Consider the following 20235-nt stretch of genomic DNA (forward strand, 5'->3'; position numbering starts at 1 on the left):
GAGTCAAAGTTGTTATAAGGATCAGGTTTCTCTCCACTCCACCACCCCCCCACCCCCACCCCAGGTGGAGAGAAACCTGATCCTTGTGGGATAATATGAAAAATTAAAATCTCACAAAAAGGTTTCCTGAATGCTGTCACTAAAAGAAACATTTTTTCTTCTCTAATGTACCATACAAGACATTAGATTGTCTGCCTTACATAAAATTGTTGGAATTAGAAATTGTATATTTCTTGATTGACTGAGTCACTGTTAGTTGAAGTTGGTTGGAGTGTGAGGAATAGAAATAATCTTGTGAGGAGGAAGAACAGTCTTTGCAGGAGATCAGCTAAATTTTCAGCTGGCTCAGTCCTTTTCAATTTATTTTATTTCTTGCCATAAAGATTTTCCATTTTACAGACCTGACCTTGAAGATAAACGAAAAAACCTTATTGTTCAAAGTGCTGCTAACAAGAAAGCACTGAAGGAAATTGAAGATAACATCTTGATAACTTTGTCTCAGACAAAGGGAAATATCTTGGAGGATGAATCTGCCATTGAAGTTTTGGATTCATCGAAGGTATGCTGATAAAGCTGGGTGAAGTTTAGTCGTACAAGTACCACATGTAACAGATACTTTACCGTAAATACTATTATTTAATGCACTGTCATATCATTTGTATTAAGAATAAAAATACTAATGGTTTACAGTAAACGCTTGTCCAACAAGCATTTGTTGATTGTGCATTATTCAATTCAATTCCTTTATTAGAGTGTTTGCTAACAGCAAAGAGCCTATGACAGGCAAACACTAATACAAAAGTACAACAAAAAATACAAATTAGATACAAAAACAAATAAACTACCAATGTAAACACTAATAAAAATGTAAAACACTAAAAAAAATACTAAAACAACACAAGGAAACAAAATAAAAGCAATAATAAAATTAAAACAAATAACCAAGCTAGATCACCAATCTAGACCACTCTCTAGATCATTTCTCTTAATGAGAAAGTGCCCTCAAAAGATACAATGTTTATGCCAAATACGTCCAAAAATTTACATACGTCGTTTGCAGCAATGACACACCTGGCTGAAGGACTATGTCTAAGCGCACTGCACACACTAAAAGTAGAAAATTCTCTTATTTGCCTTGACGGCACACGGACACCAACAGTGTCTGTAATGGAATTGCAATTTGTTTTGCCCTTATGCACACCGGAATAAATGTGAACAGTTGTATTCTAAATATGGAAATTTTTAATATATGAGTATGCAGTTTTATTGCATTTTAAATGCCTATAGGCGTGCAGTCCAAGCTATAAACTCTGATGCTTTTGATAACTTAGAGCAATTTTGGAAAGAATGCGACATCAAGAACTTCATGGCATGGGATGATGTGAACACATGTAGTACGAATGCATGCTGGGATTGTTTCTGGCCAGAAATCATGAATGACTGTAAGGGATTTACGACCAATGAGAAAGAAGATGGCTGTCATCTGGAATGTTGTGCCGTGTAGTCTGCTAAGAGTTTACCCATGATTTAGAGGTGCTTGCTGCCTCCATAATGAGTCCTGATAATGGAGGCAGCATGCACCTCTGAAACATCAGTGAACTTCTGTCAGAGTACATTGTGCAACTTCCCAGAAGAAGGCTATCTTCATGGCTGCCACCATGAGAGCCTGAACCCTCACAGAAGGACATTTCTGGTATTGTGAAGTTTGCAAGAGGCAAAGAGGGGTTGAGGGTTTTGAGGTTATAAGACGAGGAGGTGGGTGAGTTGACGTTTACAAACATTTATGTATCTAGACTATGCGACCGCATTCATGTGTCCCCATTTAACCCATAAGTTATTAAGTTTGTCAAATGCAAATTTACACAACACACTCTCCTTGAGGAACTTAACCCATGTACTGGGTTAGGCTTTACTCTGTTGATTATTTTGTTATTGTAACACGTTTCCACATATATATTCAGAATGTGATAACACTCAGTTAGAAATAAGAATAATTTATTGGCGTTCTGCTTTTATAGCTCCTGGCTCTCGATATCACAAGGAAGGATTCAGCAGCTAAGGAAATTGCACTGAATATTGAAACTTTCCGTCACAGCTACAAGCCAATTGCCTGCTACTCCTCTATTCTATATTATTGCATCACCGACCTCCCAAATCTCAATCCCATGTATCAATACTCATTAGACTGGTTTATCAATTTGTACATTACTTCAGTCGAAGGAAGGTGAGTATGTATCACAGAAACATTAAAGTCGTTTTGTCTAATAATACTGATTTAGGAACACGGAATTTTTACTAGAATCTAGTAGAAAGGTCGGGCTAGAAATAACTAAGTACATGTTAGTATCCTGTCAGCAGACAGTTGGGCAAAATCATATTACGGTGGCTAATAAATCCACATAGGATCACTAAATTCTTGGGCTATGCGCATCGTCTGTATTTTTAAAAGGAACACTACGTTTCAGAAGCTGGATCTGCTTCCGTTCTCAGGTTAAAAAAGGGGAGAGGGTTCCTACTTAGTTGGGTCTGATAGAATGAGCTAACGTCAATCACTGGACCACTAGCCGTGCAACTCGCGAGCATAGGCACAATCTCAGGGGTCTTCTTGAAAAAAAAATCTGGCCCAACATGCCTATGAAAGTCATAGAGTAAGGTTGAATGAAGCCAGGGTTTTGGAAATTGAAAGTAACAGTAGGTTTATAAAATACAAGGAATTGGCTTATATTGCAGGTTTAAATAATCCCATCATCCAAACCAGTTTAGAAATTTCTCCAATATGCAGTCCTCTTGTCAAAAGGGAGGTTCGCAACCAACAGGGAAGATCATAATTTTAAGATAAAGGTCCAATAATTGAGGTTAGTTCTTTCTACTGGACCCAACTGAGTAGGTGCCCCTCCCCCTTTCTAACTTAACGACGGAAGCAGCGTTCTTTTTGAAAACACAGGGGATGGACATAGTGCCCCAATTGAGTACAAATGGCTGCCAACAAAATGTTTCTTGTAAGGTCTGAAGTTCCACAGATATGAAGTTTTAGATTACAGATGTTCTACCTTGATGATAAAGCCACCAGGTTCCTCTTAAACATTTTGAACCACTTGCAAGAGTACGTTGTCACACCAGAAGACCACAACTGAAATGTTGCCTTTTACTTGTTGCTAAATGATCCTAGCACTCAGACAATGCTGACTGCATGATGTCCACCAAAACAGTTCAAAAGCAGTGGTCCATAATTTTGGTTAACCACATTACCAATGGTGGTGTGAAATAATTACATCTTTGTGTTGAATAATTACTTCCATTTATTTCAGTAACAAATCAAGGCAGGTGGAGAGACGCTTGGAGTTCCTACGTGATGCTTTCACATATAATCTGTACTGTAATTTGTGCTGCTCCTTGTTTGATAAAGACAAGATGCTGTTCTCATTCATCTTGTGTTCAAACATCATGATGTAAGTAAACTAACTAACTAACTAACTTACCCCCTGGTAGGAGAACCCACAGGTTCAACACCAAATCCCACCACCAGCCACGATCCTGAGCCAATTACATCCATTTGCCATCCTCACAGCCCACCTCCCTAAGATCCATCTTGATGGTATCCTCTGATCTCCTTCTTGGTCTGCCCAGTGGTCGTTTTCCAGAAGAATTCCCTACCAAAATCCTGTGTGCACCTCTTGCCCCCCCCCCCCCCCATGTGTGCTACATGTCCAGCCTATCGAAGCCTCCCAGATTTCACTACCCTCACTATGCTAGGTGACCCGTACAATTCACGCAGCTCCTCGTCATGCAATATTCTAAATTTCCCTTATTTCATCCCTCCTAAGTCCAAATATCTTCCTGAGCACCTTATTTTCAAACACTTGTAATCTACGTTCTTCCTGCAAGGTAAGAGACCATGTTTCATAACCATACAAGACAACAGGTAAAAGTATGGCTGCCTGTTGTCTTGTATGATTGTGAAACAATCATGATGTAAGTAGTTCTATTAATGTGTGACTAATTCCATAGAACAGAGACATTTCTTGAGAAGCTACTGGTATTTTTATTCAACCCAAAGCTTTTTTACCATCTTCGCGCAACCTGCTATTGGTTCATATCCTGAATCATTCCAACCTAATTCCTTAAGGTTAGTTTTATTATTGTCTACGCATCTAACCCTAGGCATTTAGAGTTGTCTCTTTCGTTCAAGGTTTTAAACCAAAGGTATTTTATGAATTTCTCATTGCCACTATGTACACATTTGTAGTTTTTCTTCTTATGTCCAGATCTACAGGAAAACTTGATAAAAGCGAATTAAAGTTCTTCCTCACTGAAGGAGTTGGTTTAGAGAATGAAATTCCGAACCCAGATCCCAGTTGGTTGACTGGAAAGATTTGGGATGAAATCTGTCACCTGGATGATCTTCCTGCATTTTCAGGTGAGTATGTCTATTTAATGACATCTAAATTCTCACAGCAGTGAAAATGTCGGTGTTGGTAGGATGCAGTATGTTCCTCCAAAATGTTGGTAATTACCTACATTACTACCCAAAGGCCAACATCAGCACATACATTTAAGTTAAATCAAAATGATCTGAACAGAGTGGTCATGCAAATGTGAGGAATATGTGGAAATCTTGCTCTTGAGCTTTAGAAAAAGTTTATGGTAATGAGATTGATGGCATTGAATTAAACAATGTACAGTAAAGTAAAAAAAGTAAAGCTGTCCCACTAAAGGCCATGTAGGCGCTTGTGGGGAGAGGAGGTATAGCTCCTACTCATTCTTGACCTCGGCACTAGATGGGGTGAGTGGTCAGCATCACGCCCTGGCTGCCCAGTCTGGACGCAGAGGCTAAAGGAAAGATCCTGTCCCCTTGTCGGGGATCAAACCCCAGTCGTCCAGTCTGTAGCCAGTCACTCTACTGACTGAGCTACCACAGCTGTACAGTATTATGAAAAAAGAAATATGACTGTGTGTTTTCACATTGTAAAACTGTTAAGAAACCAGACTGTGAAATGTCTTGTAACCTTAATTCCTTGCTGTAGGCATATAGTGATCTGTAGGTTAATCTTTGTTATGCATTTTCATCATTTGTTTCTTGTTTGATGTCTGACAAATAACCAGACCAATTCTGTAAAAAGATACAACCATCAGTGAGTGTGGTCACCTTCTGACTTCGCATCCTGTTTTCAACATTCGCACCCAGCCAATGGAACCATTTCAGGTTTCATTGGATGCCCACCTTCAGATCTTAGAACTTTATGCCATGGAAAGCCACGGTGTTAGTGTGCGAGTGTTATTTGTTGTCATGTGGCTTGATTTGAGAAAAGGTTGAAGAATTATATTCATTCTGTAGTTTGTTTATTGCTGTCTTGAATTTGTTAAGTCAATTACTGAACCATTGAGGAGTGACAGCTCAGAGTTTGTGATGGACAAAGGTGCTTGTCTTCCGAGTTGTAGCGCCATGTTGTCATCATGAGGAATGGAGGCAGGAAGGACATCCAAAATGTTGATAAACTTCTACCAGACTACATGGATCTGCAACACAGAAGACAGCCATCTTTGTACTCATGACCATGAAAACCTCAAATCCTATTTACAATGAATCTTGATAAACGCATTCTGACAGTCATGCCAACAAAACATGGCCCATATGGAAATTAAGTCTTGGGTTGCTTAAAATATGAAAAAAGTAGAATGTATTTAATATGGCTTAATAGACAATCTATGCCAGAATCTGTTCAACTGTCAAACATGCTCTGATTATCCTTGAGAGGCAATAAAAATACAGCAGTTTGAAATTTGTAAAATGGAGGTGGAAAGATCTTGATGCAAAATGGATTTCTGTTGAGAAACAAACAGTGGAGTTCATTCTTTGGTTGAACATTGACCACACGTCACCCTGCGTAGGTCTCACCTCTTCATATTTTTATAACTATTAAGTTTCATAAAATAAACCACATTTATTTCCCAGTTTCTCAAAGATCTCAGAGATTTGGCTTCTAATGATTAAATTTGTAAATCAGTAATTCATGGTCTTATCGAGTATGATGTGCCATGTTCAAATGTTGTTACAAAAAATCATGTGTGCTTCATTCAGCCTTCTACCAGAGTTTCCAAATAAACTGTGCCAATTGATTTTATGTAATAATCATTCTGAGTGAAAGATCTCCTGCATTATGGTTACTTACTGTACTTAATGTATTGACAGGTTTTCGTGAGAGTTTCAGTAGTGCAGTAAAGGCATGGCAACAGTATTATGATTACCCAGACATAGATAAGGCTGAATTACCAGATCCATGGAATAAATGTCTGTCTGGTTTTCAGAAATTAATAATTGTTAGACTTTTCCATCCAGATAAGGTTAGTGCAGTCCTAATATTTAATTGTAAATAGTCCAGAATGATTTTATAAACTTTATGGTCTCCAGTCAGAAGGTTACAGGATAAATGTCTCACAGTATGAACTTTGGAAATGACTGGATTAATGTGTGATATTGCCACCATAAAACAATGTTAGAATGTTAGTTTAATTATTTATTCATCCCTTTTGGTCAGTATGTAGACATAAAACACACCTGCAAGGTACAGGACCCTAAAGTTTACATAGCTTGAATCATCTTTGTTCCACATAACCTAACACTTCTGAAAATAATTTTTCCATGGAAACAAACACAATTTAACATCATAATTTATTAATTAATAAGACATATAATCATCTGTTGAGTAGAGTGTATTTTCTTAAGTTGAGGGACCAAATCTTATACCTAAATAAACAAGAGACCCTTATAATGCATCAAGATGCTAATGTGAAAAACTCTTGAAATAAAATGGAAGTATGTTGATAATTATAACTGATGGCTGTATCTCTCTTTCAGTTAATCATATGCATTAAGAAGTTCATTGAGGTAGAACTTGGTACAAAGTATGTGATTCCACCAACTTTTGATATTACAAAAGCATATGATGATTCCAATTGCCTCTGCCCCCTGATATTCATAATGTCAACTGGAGCAGATCCCATGGCTACCTTGATGTCATTTGCTAACAAAATGGGATATTCTGAAAGTTTCCAGTCCATATCCCTTGGACAGGGACAGGTAATTTTAATGAAATAAGGTTATTTATAGTCCTTAGGTTTTCAGCTGGAGTTTAATGAATAACGTGACCTTCAGGGATAAGCCACATTGAATGCTGAAGGTTTCCCAACATTTTGTCTTCAAATATGGCATTTGGTGACTTCAGGATAAATGTCTGTCAGGAAACAGTACTTCTTTCTGAATCATGTTCCTCTTTCATCTCTTCATGCAATTGCCTTTTTGTCCTACTTCTCAACTGTTGCGTTCACCTGCTTCTAAACCAAATATCCATTAAAACTTCTGTTGCATAGTCACAAACGTTTTTAATTATGAGCCTCACGATTGGATTAATTTATTACCTTCTGCTTCATGAAAGGAAAAAAAGTAAATTGTTGAAACTTGTTTTTGGATAGGATTTACACCTATAACTAACTAACTAGATGGCTTAGGGAACCTGAAAGTTCATGACCGAACTAACCAAAGCCCTCCACCGGACCCTGTCCTGGACCAACAAAATCCAGTCTCCTTCAGCTCCTATCTCCCATAGATCCCGCCTGAGATTATCCTCCCATCTACGTTTAGGTCTCCCCAGTGGTCTCTTCCCCTCAGGCTTCCCAACCAATAACCGGTACATACCTCTTGTCTCATCCATGCGTGCTACATGCCCAGCCCATCTCATTCTTCTCGACTTAATCACCCTGACAATATTGGGGGAGGAGTACAGATTTTTAAGCTCATCATTATGCAGTTTTCTCCACGCCCCATCATCTTCTCTCTTAGGTCCAAATTTCCTCCTCAACACCCAATTCTCAAACACCTGCAATCTGTGTTCCTCCATCAGAGTGAGAGACCATGTTTCGCACCCATACAAAATAACAGGCAAAATTATTGTTTAAAATATAATTAAGGTTTATTGTATAATGTTTTTGCCATATGGCACCTGCATAGTGGGTTGCAAGGTACATACATCTTATGCTTCACTTTGTTTCTTCACTCTCCATGATCCAGTTAGGTCTTTGGGGTAAAAGGTTTAAGATGTTTTGTTGTTGTTTTCAGGGACCAGTTGCACAAGCAATGATTGAAAGGGCCCAGAGAGAAGGGCAGTGGGTGTGTCTACAAAACTGCCATCTTGCTGCATCCTGGATGCCTACACTGGAAAAGATTTGGGAAAAGATGGACACAGGAAATACGAACATAAGCTTCAGGCTGTGGCTTACAAGTTGTCCGTCTGACAAGGTGATTTAAGGTTTAAGTTTCACAGGATTGTTGTTGTTGATATCAGTGGACTGGGAAGTTTTAATATTTATAGAAATCATTCTTACATAGAAGCAAACCTGCTATTAATTATGTTAGCCATTAAGGATTAAAATGCACACAGGATACACTTTTAACATAAATGTGTAGGTCAGTAAACAGCAAGAACTTGTCTGCACTGGCCAATTTAGCACCTCCCCATGGCACAGTGCTGCAGCTTGTCTGATATATGAAAGGATTGGGCCCCACATTGTGCATAGACAATATGAACTTTACAGCGATTCCACCGCGACAGAGAGAACATCACCCAGTTTCAGGCAAATGGACCTGAAGATAAAGACAGGTGATGCAGTAAAGGCTGTGTCTTTGAAGGACAAATGAGAGGTGAATATACTGGGAAGAGGAAGGAAATTTTAGAGATTAATCTGGCAATACTGTGAAACCTTTGGCCATCGAATACTACAATACCCATGTGGGTTATGTGAACAGAAGTGACCAGATATCCATTAGTTGCAGTATTAAGACAAGGACCAGACATGCAATGGACAAAGAAGTTGTTTTCTGCCTCACGGACTTGATCCATGTAGTGCCGTCATCATCCTCTCGTCTTTCTATGGAGACAGCGATCCATAGGAAATTTAAGGAGCAGTCGACGAGACACCTCATGCTTCTGGGTACTAGAACATAACAGTCATGGGAATTGTGTGTGGAAGACAATTGATATGGTCACTCAGTTCAGAAGACTTGAAACGAAGAACTCAATGCATTGGGCCGCTAAATGAAGTATGATATGGCGCAGGGTCTGCTCTTCAAAATCAAAGTGAAAGAACCTAATACCTCTCTAGAAAATGTGACTGCTTACTGTGTATTCTACCATGTTATTGGCTGTGACACACTGAAGCAAAATTTTGAAAGTATCTATACTCGTAAGTGTCACATGGCTTATTTTGGGTCCTGTAGTACCTGTTGCGATCTTTTGAGCATGCACAATCTTTGTGTTTGTACATTATTCACATCAAGTTCTCTGTATAAATGATCCAAGCACAGTGACCTTGTCACAGTGAAATGTACGTGCCATATATCAGCGTGTGGCATGTCAGACATTCTTTGAGCCAGTGTGTACAGTTCTGTACATGCTCATTCATAAATAGAATGTATCTTTCAACCATTAATGGATCATAGAGTGTCTTGTACTGACATAAATGAGGAAAAATTGCAGTCTATTGTAAATGAATCAGTAATTTAATTATATCCATTTTGTGCAGGACAACTATAATTTTAATGTACAAATTACATGTTTCATGCTCTTTGACATGGTTTCTATATAATATCTCTGTGCTAAATAGAGAGCTGTCCCACTGTGCACCATGTAGGCGCTTGGGGGGAGAGGAGGTATGGCTCCTACTCATTCTTGACCTTGGCACTAGATGGGGGTGAATGGTCAGCATCACGCTCCAGCCATGCTTTACCCCCAGGAAAGGAGTTCGGTACTCACTGGATAGGAGGCTGGGTGGGCCCGAAAGCCGGTCTGGATGCAGAGGCTAGAGGAAATACCCTCTGCCCCCATCAGGGATCGAACCCCAGTCATCCAGTTAGTAGTCAGTAACTGTACTGACTGACCTACGCAGTACGTCACATAGTACAGAAGATATAGAATTTTTCCCCATATTCATCCAGTCAGATTTGAAAGGTCTGAAACATTTCTAGCTGCTTCATAATCATATGTTAGCATTTAATTTGGACTTAAAAAGGTTAATTCCATGGGTGGGCTTCACCAGGAATATTGACAAGACACCGTTAGACACAGATAAATATTATTCAATAACAAAACCCCACTTCAGTATTTTGACTAAAGCTGTTGTGTGTATTGTTTGTGCCACTGCCCAGGTTCCAGCGCACACAGTGATTGCTTCATAGTGCAGACAAAATGCAACAGACACACAGATTGATAAATAAACGTGATTTAACAGTGCTTTGTCAGTGCCGTAAGTCATGTGCCATTCTCAGTCACAGCCTCGTTTGTTTTTTTCCAGTTCCCAAGTTCAGTTCTGCAGTCTGGAATCAAGATGACAAATGAGTGCTCTGCAGGTCTGAAGCAGAATCTCCTACACTCATATCTCTCAGATCCTATCACAGACCCTCAGTTCTTTTATGGCTGTGAGGGCAAGGAGAGGACATTTACCAGACTGCTTTATGCCCTCTGCTTCTTCCATGCAGTGGTTCAAGAAAGAAGGAACTTTGGTTCCATTGGTTGGAACACACCATATGATTTTAACGAATCAGACATTAACATATCCATCAAGCACTTACAGGTTTGTCAGTATTGTTGTCATCCTTAATTAATAAAAGTCGAACGATGGTATTCAAGGTCATTCTTGTGATGAGGTTTTAGGTGATTTTTGTTACCTCAGTTCCAGTTGCAACTTTTATCATTCAGCAGTACCTTCGGTTGTTATTGTTGCAACAGAGTAATCCAACAGTGGCCTCTGTTGGGATGTAAGGAAATTTTGGTTGAAGATATTACTTTATATTGTTATTTAAACTGGTAGTTGGCTGCATTTAGTTCCGTGGTGAATGAGTTGCAGTGCAAATGTTTGTAAGTACAGGTCTGAATTGTGTATCTCTGTGAAAGTAGTGTGCGTTTAAATGACCGTGAAGCTTAAAGCCTTACATTCCATGCGGTGTATGCATGATTTCATATATATGACCTTGAATGATCAATGGTGGGAAAACCATGGTTGCAATAGCCATAATTCCTGTTGTTGAATATTGGTGATCCAACAGTGAACCCAACTCATGGGTTACCTAGATTGTAAGGAAAATATGACAGACGTGTACAGGCCCATAAGGTTTTCTTCACTCATGCTGGAGCGTGAAAAACAACTAGGAACTGTAAGATTAAGTAATGTTTGTACATTTGGCAGAACCTTGTTTTTCAATCCACTTCACATTGTTTCATTGGCATTCTTATATTAAATTTGATATAAATAAATCAGTATTTCTTTTGTTTTAGATGTTCATTCATGAGAAACAAGATATTCTGTTTGAAGCCATCACATACCTCACGGGGGAGTGTAACTATGGCGGTCGCGTGGCTGATCATTGGGACCAAAGAACTCTCAGTACTGTACTTGCTGATTTTGTCAGTAGTCAGTTGATTACTGATGATAATTATGTCTTCTCCACTGAAGGAGAAACATACGGTCTCCCAGATCGCTACGAGTACAGACATTACATCCAACATATAAAGGTGAGGGCAATAAATTCTTCATGTAGCACATTTTAAAGCTATTATTCCTAATATATTATCATCAAAAATGTTTCTAGAATGGGAAATGTAACATTTTGTTTCCTTTTCCCATAATCATATATTTAATTAATATAAAACAATCTCCCTCGGTGGTCTAGCGGTAGCAAGCTTGCCACTGGACCCAAGGTTTGTGGGTTCAAACCTGGCCAAAGTCAACCTTACAAGCATGAATGGGATGTTTCATAAGCAAAATTCAGCAGCCATTTCTCACCCATATCTCTTCTGATTTGCTACCAGAGGGCTCTAGCAGACAAATAAGGAATGAGTAGAAATTGTGTGGATGCAGCTGGCTTGGCAGGAACTAAAGAGACTAATAGGACAAGTTGCCTTGAGCAACTGTCTGGAACGGGCCATTGGCCCAATCCCAATGCTTAAATGAGCAACAAGATGTCCCCTTTAAAGCCATTGTGTGTCTTACCGGGAAGTGCAATTATGGTTATCACGTAATTGATGATTGGGACTCAAGAACTCTTAATACAGTAAAGCCTTATTAATTCAGTATCAGTTAATTCAAAGTACCATCTGATTTTAAGTGTTACATCATTGCCCAGCCTTAAATATGCACTTCTGTGGGTTTTGTAATTCAAAATATGATTATTTTCTAATACAGAGATATATTCCAGCCCTGCAAATACCTAAATGTGAATAATTGAAAATTATTATACAGTATCTTCTGTGTAGAAGTTTACTGCGCTGGTCATTTACTGTTTGCAGAAAGATGCTTTTATGACAGTGTCATTAATACAATATTTTTATTTTCCGTCTATACACAAACTTAAAATAATGTTGTTTAAAATTAATTTAAAATTATAACATTCTCAGTAGACACTGCATCTTGTTACAATTTTTGTATCGACGACATGTTTCAATGTGTATCACATCATCTTCAGGTCTATCAATTTTTATATATTTTAAAAACTGTTGTACATTTTGCGTTGCGTTTATTGATTATTTTAATTTGTTTAATTTTAAGTTTTTTGTCTCTTCCTTTTGATTTGGAGGTTGTACTTGGATGTTTTATATCGGGTTGTAATTGATGTGTTGTGCGTCCGATATTAAGAGACGGTAAACTGCAAATTAAAATATTTTAAGTTTGTGTATAGACGGAAAATAAAAATATTGTATCAATAAAAAACAAACATGACGCAATTAAGATATAAAAAAAAAGACACTGTCATTGTTGGACACAGTAATTAGTGCAAGTGTTGCCAATGAGAAAATTGTGAAGGTGATGGATGACATTCACAAATTTGTGTCTTAAGATGTGCAAGTAGTCTCTGAGGCAAAGATCGACTGAATAATATTTTAAGAAATAATTACCGAACATTAAGTTTTGACACGACTGAATTATTGTTCGTGTCCTTGCATATATGTTGGCTTGTTGCCGGCTGCCTCTATCATTAGGGCTGAAGTGAGAAATTCCAGGAAGTAGCTGGTTTATATTGGGATCAGGTCACAGGAATTGGCCTATCAGAGCCAGGGTTGAGATTGGGAGGAGAGACAGATGGATGAATGTCCAAGCCAACAGAAAGACCCCTTTTTGGGTCCAAAAGGCAGACTAGGACAGGAGAGACATTGTCACATTAGGATTCATATGACTTTCATATATAATTTTATACAGTGTGTTATTTGATAAAGTTTAACACAGATATCACTTTTTGGCTGGAACTGCATCGCTCGCCGTCAGGCACTACAAGGTTTTTCCTGTATGATTTAAGTCTCTCTCCTTAAAAACAATGCAGTGAACTTACTTATGCAACAGCAGTTCCTGTTTGAAGCCAGGAAGTGACAGCTACCCTCAACTTTATCAGTGAACACATTATATAAGAATAAGAACTTCCATTTTATGTTCTAGTTGATGATATTATAACTGTTGTATAAATAATTTTATAACTACTTTTAGCAAACTCACCAAATATTTTAGAAACCTTCTAACTCCCTTGTAATAAAATTTGAAATATAGATGTGCTAAATTTCATTACAGAGAGGTTATATTATTAATTTGGTATCTTAACATTGGAAATTCACTTTTACAGGAACTGCCCACAGATCCCCCACCGGAAGTGTGCGGCTTGCACGTAAATGCAAGGATTAACAGGGATCTGCAATATAAAAATCAGTTTCTCAATTCTGTTTCTCTGGTGTATGGAGTTGTCGCTCCAAAAGGAGGAAAATCAGAAACATTTCTACATGAAATTACAAAAGATATTTTACACAGAGTGAGTAACCCAAAGAACGTCTGTTTTAAGGAAAGCAGAAGTTTTCATCTGTGATAAGTGGTTCCCTTGTCACCATGTTAAAAATATATTGTATAAGTGGAAACAGGTAGCCAACAGACTGTCGGAGGTTATAACAACTCTCAGTAAAAATTAGGTAGGATCTGAGGTTTTCACATCAGTGCTGCTTTGCTGCCTCCATCATCAGGGCGATCATCGCAGCATGGACCTCTGAAACATCGGTAAACTTCTACCAGACTACATGGCGTTACAACCCAGAATGCAGCCATCTTCACTGTAAAAATGTTTCTGTGTTATGAAACTTTAAACAAAGCCTCAAATTGGGTTGGATTCAGCATCTAAAGAAGCTGGAAACTCATATTCTGAAAGTCAGAAGTCCAGACGGTACAGTAGAATAATTTGTTACTGTTGTAACGCAGTTGAATTTGGATGTTTTATGACTGCCAGATGTTAGCTTTACCTGAAAGAGGTAGCATCTCACGGTGGTCTAGCGGTTAGAACGCTGGCCTTGTAATCCTGGGGTCTCGGGTTCGATTCGCGGCGGTGCCCGAATTTATAACTTGTGTTGGGCAAGGCCGTGGTCTAGGCAACACGGGGGCTTTCCCGGTTTCTCCGTGGCATCCCAACAATTACTCCATTCACACACAGAAGAAGGCAATGGCAAACCACTTCTGGATCATCTGCCAAGAACGTATATGAACAGGTCCCAGTCCGAGAAGAGAAAAGGATGGAAGGATCCTGTTCATATGGACCTGTCGTCAGACAGAACACTAAATAAATAAATAAATAGTGCTATACATTTACAGTATGTATTTTTGTTGTATGTATTTCTACTGCCTATACTTAAAAGCAAGACTGCTATGTTTAGATCTGTGACATGTACTTGTATGTGTTTTTATTTTCAGCTTCCAGCTCCTTTTGATTTGGAAGTGGTAATGGAGAAGTTTCCAGTATCATACACAGAATCCATGAACACTGTACTAATTCAGGAAATGGGGCGTTTCAACAAATTGTTAGCCACAATGTACAGTGACTTAGAGGCACTTATGAAAGCTATAAAAGGTTTTGCAGTAATGTCACCTGCCCTTGAAGCAATTTCCAGTTCTCTGATGATCGGTAAAGTGCCAGAATCATGGACAAAGGTTTCGTACCCAAGCCTGAAGCCACTGGCTAGTTATGTGGCTGACTTCTTGGAGAGAATTAAGTTTCTGGAGGTGAGGAACTACATGTCCGTATCAGTCACATTTACTCGTTCGGTTCTTACAGTCTTCGGAGTAAGATATTTATTAAAATGTTCACTCCCATATCCAAATTTGGTTGGTTACTGATACTGTGTCCAGAATGTAAAAGTAAACTGTCCAAGAGGGAGACAAGATCAAGATGGGGAAAACACGTTAGGAAAGACGTCTCACAGAAGGAAGGAAGAATGCAGGAAACATTTAAGGAGGAGCTGTTAGAAGAAGTCAGAGACAGAAGGAGAGGCTTGGCTTCCAGACAACTCACATACAGTGGAAGTATCTTGGGAAAATTATGTCCAGACTTCTATATCTGACCTAGGTCAGACAGAATTTCACTGTGAGGATGTAGTTATCTTTCCATGTTAGATGCTGGTGGGTGGGGCTACATTCTGTGATTCCTTACATGTATATAGATCATTTGCCATTAATTATTTTTTACCATGTAATACTACAAAACATCAGTGTACTGCTAAAGATGATTGGATTGAAATATAAGCCAGCAGCAGAGTTCTTGGGAGTGAATGTGTTACATCTGATATTTAACCCTCTTAACCTTTTTCAAACCAAATATTTACACAATCAGGATTAAGTGTTTGACATTATTTTATATTAAAACAAATAACTCTGTGACAGGAGCTAATGTGTGTGATATATGATGTAAATCTGAGGGATGGTTTACAGAAGAACGCTGAATATAGTGGAATTGTTATTCACGGGAGAACGTAAGTACTGGGAGAAAACCTGCCCCAGTTACCACTCCGTCTGGCAAAAATCCCAACAAGAACTGCCCTGAGATTGATGCTGTGCTTAATGATGAGAATATAAATTTAAAAACAACAATAAGAGTTGAACTGTTTTCTTTTCTAGGCATGGGCCATTCGTGGGAAGCCACATTGCTTCTGGCTGTCAGGATTCTTCTTCACTCAAGCGTTTCTCGCTGGAGCAATGCAGAACTATGCTAGAAAGCACTCAGTATCTATATATCATCTTCAGTTTGATTTTGAAATCCTGTCTGTTGAATCAGTATCGAGTTCACCTAATGATGGCGTGTATGTAAATGGCTTATTTCTTGAAGGTGCTCGATGGGACAGAAGAGCGTAAGTATACGGCGTAAACATTTTTGGACTCCGTGCATATTCAATTTGTTACCAAAACTTTTGCAGTGAAGTAACTTCCAAATTAAGTCTTTGTTTGGTACAATTCCTTTCCACCCATGAATCCCTCAGGAGCTGGACTTTTCCGGAAGTTACAAGTTTTAAGGTTCTCATAGTAGTGAAGATGTCTGTTGTGATTTCAAGGGTTTTGGGTCCATGTGGTCTTGTAGGTGGATACCCAGGGTGAAGTGAATCTACGACTAGGATGTGAGATGTCTGTCATCTCTCCCATTGGCCTGCCTATAGAAACATCTCACATCCCGATCCTGAATCACTTCACCTGGAAGGTGGAGTTGAAACAATCTTTCAGGATGTTGCTAACCACCTGCAAGACTCATCGTCACAACTCAGAAGACCATGGTTTTCCACAAGTATTGACAAGAGTACTGAAACACGTGCACCTTTTATCTGTGCACAATGTACGGTTATAATTATAATTTATTTGTATAAAGTGAAGCTTTCGCGGCGACTGAAGGTGATGAAAGACTCTTGGGCTACAAGCCGTGTCAGGTGCTGAAAGGTGAATAAACCATATTTTCTGACAATGTTTTGAGATTAATCTCTGTTCTCATCCTCAGGGCTGCTGGGTAACCAGCTAGCTGATGGGAGTTCCCATCAGTTAGCACACAACAAAGGAACGGACTGGTTGCCCAGCAGCCCTGAGGATGAGAACAGAGATTGTTCTGGAAACGGCAGAATACATGGTTTGTTCGCCTTTCAGCCACCTGATGTGGCTTATAGCCTGAGAGTCTTTCATAATTTATATGGTCCATCATCACGTTCATATTCGTGTAAATGTAAACATATACTCAGCAAAGAGTTAACGCAAATTCGTTTACTGAATATTGCTATGTAAAGGGCACCCCATTTCATTCTCTCGCCAGAAACTCATTTCCTTCAGTCTGCTTAGGCCAGTGATTCTAATCTATTCCTTTTTATTAAAAATAAATCCATGAATGATGCATAATATTGGACTGGTCATAATGAGTACAAATGTCTGCTATATGTGCATTTCTGCATCTTTTGTGGCGCATGATGTTCCCCAGAATTATCATCTGTTAACTCCAGGATGCTGTGATAATGCCTCATGACTTGAAACAATTTATCAGCATCTGTAACTATTCCTGTTATCTCTTATTACCTTGAATAACTTCTGAGTTGATTAAATAGTCTAAGAAAGAAACTAACTCTATCAGTCCTTATGAGAATCTGATAGTTGCTAAGCCATCCAATTAAGTTTCTGCCTTTTATGAAACCCAAAATCTAATACCATCCTCTATTTATCTAAGATTCATTTTAATATTATCCTTCAATGTGTGCCTGGGTGTCCCAGGTTTTCTGTTCCCTTCACGTTTTCCACAAGAAATTGGTGTTCATTTCTTACTTCTCTCATGCATCCCTTATAATTTTCCATATTTTTCAGAGGTATTATTAAATTTTCTTTTAATTTCAGTTCACACTTGTGTGAATCTCACCCCAGAGTTGTTTGGGATGAGATGCCAGTCATCTGGTTGAAGCCCACAGACAAGTCTGTGCTGAGAGTTGGAAAACGCTATGTCTGCCCATTGTATACGACATCAGAACGTCATGGAATTCTGACCACCACTGGCCATTCCACTAATTTTGTTTTGGCCATACTCTTGAACACTGAGGAATCTCCATCCCACTGGATCAAACGTGGAGTTGCGCTACTATGCCAGCTTAATGAGTGACTGTATTCTTCTTCCTTGGCTCTACAACACAGTGTGGGTCTTTGCCGCCTCCATTCGGAGGTTTCTTGGTCTAAGTGTTCATTTATCAGTAGTGAGTGACGAGCCCACTGCCTCTGCAAAATTTGTACTCAATCCTGATTTCTCCCCTAGAGCCACCTAGTAGAGAATCAGAAGAGACATGGCCGCTGAATTTTGCTTATGAAACATCTCGTTCATGCTCGTAAGGAGTGACTGTATTGCTTCTGTTAAAATAAATGAAATTTTTGTCAGTTCATGTATCTCAGTACAGTGTGGAATATTACTTGAAAATGAAGACCTGGTGTGATATGCTAGAGGTAACGCATACTTCACAAAATTGTTTGAAATGTTTATTCATGTAGTTTGAAGTGACCATTTACATAATTAAAGTTGTCATATTATTATTCATAAAGTCCATTAAGGAAGACTTACTCGACCATTCACTATGCGCTTGATCGTCTTCACATCTGACTCGTGGAATTATTCCGCCGATTTACATCGCAAGAAGTTCTGCCAGCTTCTGTACGGAGTATACATAAAAATTTGAGACTAGCTTTTTTTTTGTAGCTTGGAATGAAATGATTACACTTCCCACATTAACCCTTTGAAGCTGAACCTTGTCTAAGTATTATTATCATAGGATTCAACTACTGTGGGTGCTGGCCACCCGTCAGTCCCCTCAATGCCTCCTGCATTGCCCGCTTGTGGTGATGTCATGACTGAATGATCACACATATACATATTCACTCTCACCTTTCAAAAATGTCTTTCTGCACTGGAACAGCGTTTAACACGCTACAGCTAGCCAGATTTCTCTTGAAACATGCGTGTGGTTCTAGTCCTAAACACAAACTCCTGCAACAGGCAACCAGTGGAGACAAAGTGTTTTCTCAAAACACTGGGATCAACCTTCATGGTGTCACAGCCCAGTAGAACATCATCATGAATGATCTTTAAATTCTGATGATCACTGTGATCATTGTGAACCACTGGACTATTGAGAATGCATTACGGGCGGGGTATGACTGTCCAGATGATTCGACTCGAGAACCACTGGAGAAAGTATGTTATGTGGAATGAAAGTCTTCAGGGTTTGTTGCTGTAATCATTATATGCTGATATTGGTGTGGTGAAGATCATGTCATACAAACTGTGTTTTTTAATTTCCATAATGCATGGTGTGTTGTTTTGCTTGAGATATTTTCACGTGGTAAGGGGGTTAACAGCTCATCTAACACAGTATTGCCCACTGTGTACAAAGTTCATTTGTATTGAATGTTCATTGATTTTGCAAGTGATGTGTTTTGCATTTGTTCTATCGCTGATTATGTTCCAATAACCATGTCCAAGAGTTGTGCATCCATAGTATTGTTTTGAAAATCCTTCATGTGATTGTTTTAGTATTTGGAGAAGTTGTTATTTAATGTACCTACCCCTCTGAGGGGTCCGCAGTGGCCGCGCGGTCTGAGGCATGGGCCTTGTGTCGCTGGGACCGTGGGTTCGAATCCCACTCAAGCCATGATGTTTTTCTGTGTTGTGCTGTCCTGTGTACAGGTAGAGGCCTTGCGACGAACCGATCCCTCGTCCAAGGAGTCCTACCGAAATGTCCATAGATCAAGCCAACGAAAAGTTGAGACCCGCAGTGATCAGGCACTTGAAGGACGGATCGTTCCCAGTATCCCAGTACCCCTCTGAGCGACAAAAGCAACATTGGCACTTGTGTTATTAGTATACGTATGTGACTCACAATTTTCGATACTGATTACTGCCTGAAAATGCAAACTAAAAATTTACCTCAATGTGCCTTGTAGTGACCATTCACGTACACCACAAAAAGTACCTCAACCACGTCAACTACTCAACTTGTCACCCAAAGCATCACGAAGCGAACGGACCACACGCCCTTCTCGTGAATACACCATGTTCGTATCTGCACAGCTTTTGTGTAAGTGGTGTGAACAACGGCCTAGCAACTAATCACGGAGTAGTTTGGGAGAGTCTATTACACGAGGCTGAACCTACTTTTGATTTCATCTTTGTTGTGTAGTAAGCGATTTTCGGTGAGTTGGATTTTAAATTGTCCATCCTGCACAATATAGACCAACTACAATAACCTAAACTAAACGCCATTTTTTCTTTAAACCTTAATTACCTTTAAAACATCAATTGACATTATGGAATAATAATAATATTTTATTGATACACTATATGCTTACTGTCCAAAATAATATCAATTTCTGGTGTTGTTATTTTGT

The 20235-nt window shown here is 39.0% G+C and overlaps 1 protein-coding gene and 1 long non-coding RNA gene across 6 annotated transcripts in view; one reads left to right on the forward strand and one right to left on the reverse strand.

Annotated features, from left to right (window-relative positions):
• Dhc62B (Dynein heavy chain at 62B) overlaps nucleotides 1–18232 on the forward strand; it is an 80760-nt gene extending 62528 nt beyond the window's left edge. For all 5 annotated transcript variants that reach the window (XM_087354236.1, XM_087354237.1, XM_022074947.2 and 2 more), the window contains 13 exons: nucleotides 400–559; nucleotides 2019–2224; nucleotides 3309–3449; nucleotides 4266–4417; nucleotides 6191–6342; nucleotides 6857–7078; nucleotides 8114–8293; nucleotides 10345–10623; nucleotides 11325–11561; nucleotides 13658–13840; nucleotides 14764–15072; nucleotides 15964–16193; nucleotides 17704–18232. In XM_087354236.1, coding sequence (XP_087210362.1) covers nucleotides 400–559; nucleotides 2019–2224; nucleotides 3309–3449; nucleotides 4266–4417; nucleotides 6191–6342; nucleotides 6857–7078; nucleotides 8114–8293; nucleotides 10345–10623; nucleotides 11325–11561; nucleotides 13658–13840; nucleotides 14764–15072; nucleotides 15964–16193; nucleotides 17704–17962 — 2710 coding nt within the window. In that variant the 3' untranslated portion in view covers nucleotides 17963–18232. The remainder of the gene's footprint in view (nucleotides 1–399; nucleotides 560–2018; nucleotides 2225–3308; nucleotides 3450–4265; nucleotides 4418–6190; nucleotides 6343–6856; nucleotides 7079–8113; nucleotides 8294–10344; nucleotides 10624–11324; nucleotides 11562–13657; nucleotides 13841–14763; nucleotides 15073–15963; nucleotides 16194–17703) is intronic.
• LOC110835093 (uncharacterized) lies at nucleotides 350–20169 on the reverse strand. The gene is made up of 2 exons (XR_015536626.1): nucleotides 19414–20169; nucleotides 350–5517 (listed from the first exon to the last, which is right to left on the reverse strand). It is a non-coding gene; the product is annotated as an uncharacterized LOC110835093 (long non-coding RNA).
• Between the last annotated feature and the right edge of the window lie 66 nt (nucleotides 20170–20235).

Source organism: Zootermopsis nevadensis, unplaced genomic scaffold (assembly GCF_977971745.1).
Source record: "Zootermopsis nevadensis isolate Lab colony 2312 unplaced genomic scaffold, Znev_1.0 Znev_ptg000023l, whole genome shotgun sequence".
Classification (NCBI taxonomy): Eukaryota; Metazoa; Arthropoda; class Insecta; order Blattodea; family Termopsidae; genus Zootermopsis; species Zootermopsis nevadensis.